We start from the raw sequence: 6691 nt of genomic DNA on the forward strand, positions 1-6691 counted from the left end.
CCAGAGGCGGGACCCTCACATGAAGTCTCAGGGAGCACAGGGGGTGGATGAGCACATGCTGCAATTCCTGACATCTGGGTCTCAGAGAAACTGGGGACCTGGGAAAGGGGGTGTAGCCTCAAGTGAGCAGAGGGAAGAAGCCCAGCTCCTCCTGGGTTTCAATGTGAGGACCCTGACGGACGACTGAGGGGACCCTGGACCCAAATCAGAGGAGACCTCAGAAAATCCTGGAGCTGCTGTTGGTCCTTGCCCGATCTGGGATACCTTGAGCCCAAAGTGCATGGTCTCACTTCCTGACATCCCGGTCTCTGATTGGGGACCTCACATATGGGGCGGGGCCTCAGGGGGGCCGAGTCCCAGGTCCTGCAGGGTTGAAGACCTTGAGGACCCTGAAGAGGGACTAGAGGACCCTGAACCCCTAATCAGAGAAGACCTCAGAGAAGCGCATCTCTGTTGTCAGTCCAGGGCAACCGTGGGGGCAGGATGAGCGCCACAGGCATGAGCTGACTTCCTGACATCCGGGTCTTCAGGAGACTGGGGTCCTGGTATAAGGGGCGGGGCTTCAGTTGCGGAGAGGCGAGAATCCAGGTCCTGCGCGGAGGCAAGGTGAGGTTCCTGAAGGAGGACTCTAAGTAACCTGGGTGAGGACCTATGGAACCCTACAGATCCCCTTCCCTGTAGTCGGTCCTGGGAGCCCTTGGGGTGAGAAGAGCACACTAGGTCTGTCTGACTTCCTCACATGCGGGTCTCAGAGGGACTGGAGGCCTTGTGAAAGTGGCGGGGTCTCAAAATGGCGGACGGGACAAACGCGAGTCCTGCCTGGAGTCCAGGCTCCATGTGAGGAAGGATTGAGGTGGTTCGAACCCAACATGGAGGGATCTTGAACCTTGCAAGAGGGTCTTGCAGGGCCCAGAGTGGGATGAGCAGGGTGACCAGTTTCTTGACCGCTGGCTTAGGGAACTCGGGAGGTGAGGTTTTACGGGCAGAGTTGGAGGCTTCACGTTGGCAGGGGCTGAACTCCCCAACCCCAAGGTTGGACTGAACAGAGCCCCGCCCCTGTGGCGAGTGCTTGGAGGCTAGGCAGGACGTGAGGAGGAGCTGGGGACCGAGCATCTCCCCAGCCTAGGACCCGCGCGAGACCCTGGACAGGTGCGGCCGCATGTGGGGCCCCTCAGTGCTTTCTGTTCAGGCTTGTGTCTTGTTTTGAGTTTCCTTCTACTCCTCCAAAGGGGTAGGTCCAGGTCATGCCAGGGGAAAGGTGAGCATTACAAGGTACCCACAACACAACTGGGTGTAATCCGAGTGTCCGTCTCCACCTACCAGCACAGAAGGCCCAGGGCTGTGCCACAGTATAGCCCTTAGATGTCAACTCCATTTCTCTTCCAGGAGCTCCAGGAACCAGGAGGCGAAGGCAGAGGTCTGAAGCCTGTGTCCTGAGTTCAGACAGGCAGTATCAGGAATCAAGGTGAGAGGGTGACCTGAAGTGAACCAGAGGCTCCCTATCCCAGAACATAGGGGGCCCCAGAAAGCCCCAATTCCTCCCACTTTTTTGGACCCGGAAATCTCGGGCTGTGCTGGCGACTTGCTTGGGAGCCACCTCCGTTCCTCCTTCGGGTAGCCAGGGGTTGGCCTCCCAGGAGGAGCACTTCTGTGAGGTCTGAGAGTACCCCTCAATGGGAGATCTGTAAGTGGCCTGTGTTGTACCATCCAGGATGTGTTTCTTAGCCCAGGTTGCTCACACCTCCTCTCTCCCAGAGGCCCTTGGTCCCCATCTGTACCTCTGCCTCACTTCCGTGTTTTGTTTGACCTCAGGCATTGTGCTCGTGGTTGAGATGAGTGAGCTCAGCAAACCCGAAGAAGGCCTTCAGGACCCAGGAGAGGACCAGGGCCCTGTCGAGGTGCCGCTCTTGGAGGCTGAGGTGGGGGAGTCCGCATCCCACTTTGCCTCCTATCCCCCAGCATCCTCCTCCGCTCCTGTGGAGGCCTTGCCCCAAGAAATTCTGCATAGGATGATAAGTAAACTGATGAAGTTCCTGCTCCTCAAGTATCGAGCCAAGGAGCTGACCTCCCAGGCGGAAATGCTGAGTGAGGTCCTCAGGGATAACCAGGAGCACTTCCCGGTGGTCTTCAGGGAGGTCTCAGTGTGCCTGCAGCTGTTGTTTGGCGTGGATGTGGAAGAGGTGGACCCAGCGGAGCACACCTACATCTTGGTCCCCATCCTGGGCCTCACTTGCGATGAGATGCTGAGCGATGGGGTGGGTCTGCCCAAGGCCGGCTTCTTGGTGCTGGTCCTCAGCATGATCATGCGGTTTGGAGACCCGGCCCCAGAGGAGGCAGTCTGGGGAGCACTCAGCAGGATGGGGATGTATGTTGGGAGTGAGCACTGTGTCTTTGGGGAGCCCAGGGAGCTTCTGACCCAAGTGTGGGTGCGGGAGGGATACCTGCGGTACGAGCAGGTGCCTGACAGCCACCCTGCTCGCTATGAGTTCCTGTGGGGTCCCCGGGCCTATGTGGAGACCAGCAAGTGGCAAGTCATGGCATTTATGCTCACGGTCAACCCAAGGGCTTTGAGGGCCTTCCCATTCCTGTCTGCATAAGATGCGAGGGAGGAGGAATAGGGGGCCTGGGATAGAGCAGCAGCCAGGTTGTTCCTTCTCTCTGTGGTTAAAGAGGGGGTAGTCAGCTTTCTAAATTGTGAGGGCCCGGGCTAGAAGGGGGAACCAGTTTGTAGCATCTTTTGGTTCCTGTTCTCTATGATGACATGGGGATTCATCTCTGTTTTCTTTAGAAATTTTTCCAAGTTTGGTTTCAAAGAAGGCTAAAGAAACTTCCATATCTTAGCTTTGTGAATGATATTGATCTGAGTGTATTTGATGTTACATAGTTCAAAAACAAGAGTTTTGCTGTTTTCTAAAAGAGATTGGAAAGTCTTCCATTTTGTTTTGTGGTCCTGAGCAGAATGCAATGGAATCGAAATTAGAAATGTTTTGAAAATGTGAACTTCTCTAGCAATAGTTTTGTATGGAGAAGAGTTGGATAATAAAAGTAATCATAGTGAATTCATGCTTATGGCCTTCTTGTCTGTCATTCACAATAACTAAATGATCTCAGTTAATTGAATTTTCCTGGGTTATTAAAGAAAGTAGCAGACAATCTGAGACCCCTGCTCATTGGCTCAGTTATTCCAAAGACGTGTACAGATTCTCTGCTCCATGAAAGGCCATGTTAACAGTGGGGTCACTAGGAGTAGCAGGACACCCCCACACTTACAGCAATGGTCCAGGATCCGCAGTCACATGAGGTTTGTCTTGGGGGTGAGGGGAATCTCTGAAACGGATCTTTGCTGTGAGGTGTCCTTTTGCTTCTTGGATAAACCCCAGAGAGTTCTCTTTCTAGGGCAGGCAGAAAGGGGTCCTGGCTCTTGTCCCATAGCTATTGACCACAGGGATGAAATAGGTGTTTTCTATCCACCATCTGCTTGGAATCCTAGGAAATCTGAATCTTGCTCTTTGATATATGGCCCAGTATTCCCTGTGCTAGCTTTCATGTCTCTGCCTTGGGAAGCTGATTACCAAGTACATTGAAATAACAGTGTCTTTGGTCATCTGGACTTTATGATTTTCACTTGTGAGCATGGTCTAGATTTCATTTGGATGAAATGAGTACAGAGAAGGCGCAAAAGTGGACACGACCTGATGTGTGACGAGAATCCTGGGATCTTTGAGTGAGCTGTGCCCAGCTGGACACACTACTCTCCACCCCGAATCACAGACAAACACCGAAATTGATATATATTCTCCGGGAGGAAAACACAGAATAGCAGTTCTGAGGGGTTTTCTATTCCATTTCTAATTAAGCTGCCAATTCTCTGAGGTGTCCTGAAAACAAAACCATTTCCAGAAGAGAGAGGGACAGTGTCTGAGATGCGAATAACATGAGAAATAAGTAGTAGCCAGTAAAGATGCAACATCCAGCAGCATCCCCAGATTCAGGCAGGTTCAGAAGTGTGGAGGCAGCAGAGACCCAGGTCAAGGCTGTGCCTGGCATGAAAAGGCAGGAGCGACTTCCAGGCCTAAGGAGGTGGTGAGGTCACTGCAGTGGGGGTGTGGATGGGTGCAGGGGGCTGAATGGGCAGCTCTCCATGCTGAGTGTCAGAGAACAACAGGAACAAGAGATGTGATTCTGGCCACATACAAGGTAGCAGCCACATAGTCAGTGGACACTTGGAAAAGGTGGAAAATGTCAAGACCCATGTGACCTGCTCAGACTCTCCTCCCCAAAACAAAAGAGATTTTTAACTGCTGCTCTTTGTGGAGCATCTGCTAGGCAGTGTGGAATTGGAGAGATGTCAGGTGTTCAGTCACCTCTTGTCTTCCTCTCTCCCTGCACACATGGGGACATGACCCTGCCAGGCCTCTTCATTTAGGAAGGGTCATATGATGACCCAGGGCCAGTGAATTTTGAGCAGAAGCATTTTGTCAACAACCATTTGTTCTGAGAGGACATGGGCACCTGGGGGTTAATCCTCAAGTCAGGACAACACACAGACATAGACCACTCCAAGTGTGGTTTCTCTTCCAGTGACTCAAACCCCTCACCTCTGACACTTGAGAGAGGCTGCCCCATAGGGAACTGGCTTCAGGAATTCCACCCACCCCCACCAAAAACCCATAGCCTGCCCCCGCCCCCCACGAGCTGCACTGTCAGCCTCCTTGGGGCTGTGATCCGTCTCCATCAGGAGGGCAGCAGCCAGCTGCCAAAGTCCCCTGTTGTGGGCATCCTCCTGGTGGCGCCCAGCCCCGAGGCCTCCCCACCACTGCTGCCCACAGCGCCCCCTCTCTGCCAGAACCTTGCCTTGGGTTTTGTCCTGCTTCCCCCCCGCCATCTCCCAGCCCCAAGGAGAGTGGATTAGGCCCTGGTCCTGATGACCTCATGTGTGTAACTTTATTTGGAAATCCCAGAGCAGCATCACCTTCCACTGTGCTTCAGGTGGAGCCAGCAGGTCTTGATGCAGCCCCTGGGCAAGACTCCTCGTGGGGGGTCAGTAGTAGTCATTGCCATGGAATTGCAGGGCACATCTCTAAGGTCCTGAGGTGTATCAGACCATTCATTCCCTGTGGAATCCCTGTGGAGTGTGTTGGAGGAAACTCAGGGTCTTGTGAATGTGACTGTGTGGTCCTGGCTTTTGAGCCTGAGTGTGAGAGGCAGAGGGCTGTCTGGTCAGCCACCGGCATAGCTAGCTAGGACTTTGGTGTCCTCAGTCGGGCTGTTTGAGCAGAGGAAAAGCTCTAGCAGATGGCTGGGATGAAGCTACTCCAGGCGCCAGAGGTCCCAGACTCCAATGAGGATTCAGAAAGGAGCCAGGTAGGAGAGGAATCTGGGGCCCACAGGTGCAGGCTGCATAGAAGGTCAACAGCCCCAGAGACATGGAAGCAGCAAGCCCCTGGAGATCCCATCAAACTTGCCTGGGGCTGGTCGGGAGAGGGAGGGGGGAGCAGGTGCCACTGTTGGTGAGCTGCCGCTCTGGCCTCCATGAGGACGTCTGTGCTCTGGGGCCAAGGCTGGGACCACAGCCCCAGGGGGCACTCCAGGATGTGTATGTGGCAGCTCTCATGGCAGGTACTCCTTATGGTCATTATGGGATATGACTGTTAGGTGTGGTTGGGTTCTTGCTCTGGGTACATAAGAACCTCAGTCCTTTGATTGCGAGGCAGCCCAAACTCACCCTCACACCCACTGACTTATCTGGAGGTCAGTTCCAGGATCCAGCATCTTCTGCAGCAGCGGCTGTGTGGACACGCACCACCCTGTTCCCAAGCTGATCTTTCCCAGGGCATCACAGATTGGACAAGCACCTCCCTTGGGTAAAGGATTCTCAGTGAGTGTTCTGCTCCTCTGAGAAGTCCCTGTGTTTCCTCATGGCTTCCCTGGAGGCTCAGTGTTAAAGAATCTGCCTGCAATGTGGGAGATGCAACTTCGATCCCTGGGTGGGAAGATACTCTAGATGAGGAAAAGGTATCCCACTCCTCTATTCTTGCCTGGGAAATCCCATGGACAGAGGAGACAGGAGTGGGGGTGGTGTGCCACAGTCCATCGTGTCACAAAGAGTCAGACACAACACTCACATGTATGCACAGCTAAAGGTTTGCTTTGGACCCTTGTATTCAAGGCAAGACATTGACACCTGCCTGGATCTTGACAGACCTCTGTAGCAAATAACACTGGCAGACGTCTTAAAGTGATTTTTCAGCAAGTATGGGGTTCCAGGTCTCCACCTGCTCTTGGTTGGTGGCTTTTGCCGTATCCAGGCAAAACATCTATGAGGTTGCATTAGGGCAGTGTTTGTGGGACTTGAGAAAAAAGTGGATCCAGAGATGTTTCTGGAAGAGGCCCGGTTTTAGTATATTATATGGGATTGGAGGTTAAGGGAGAGGAAAAGCTGAAGCTAGTTTAGCAAGGGTTGTTTCATACTTACAGGTTCCATGTGCTTGTGTTTGGTTTCCTTTCTATGTCCTTTTTTAACATACTCAGCATGTTGTGCCCAAAGTTTCCTTGCCTTTTTTATTTTGAAAATAGTCTTGATTTTCACCTTTTCCTTTGTAACCCTTTTAACCCTTGTAACCCATTATGACTTGAAAAAAAAAATTGTGAGAAAAGCAGAAATCTCTTATGGCCATCACCCAGTCTCCCC

At 52.8% G+C, this 6691-nt stretch overlaps 1 protein-coding gene across 1 annotated transcript; it reads left to right on the top strand.

Annotated features, from left to right (window-relative positions):
• The first annotated feature begins 1832 nt into the window (after positions 1 to 1832).
• Positions 1833 to 2597, top strand: LOC136153715 (melanoma-associated antigen 10-like). The gene has a single exon (XM_065915776.1). The coding sequence runs from the start codon at positions 1833 to 1835 to the stop codon at positions 2595 to 2597; it is 765 nt and encodes a 254-aa protein (XP_065771848.1).
• Positions 2598 to 6691: the final 4094 nt, after the last annotated feature.

This window comes from Muntiacus reevesi, chromosome X, assembly GCF_963930625.1.
Source record: "Muntiacus reevesi chromosome X, mMunRee1.1, whole genome shotgun sequence".
NCBI classification, from domain to species: Eukaryota; Metazoa; Chordata; class Mammalia; order Artiodactyla; family Cervidae; genus Muntiacus; species Muntiacus reevesi.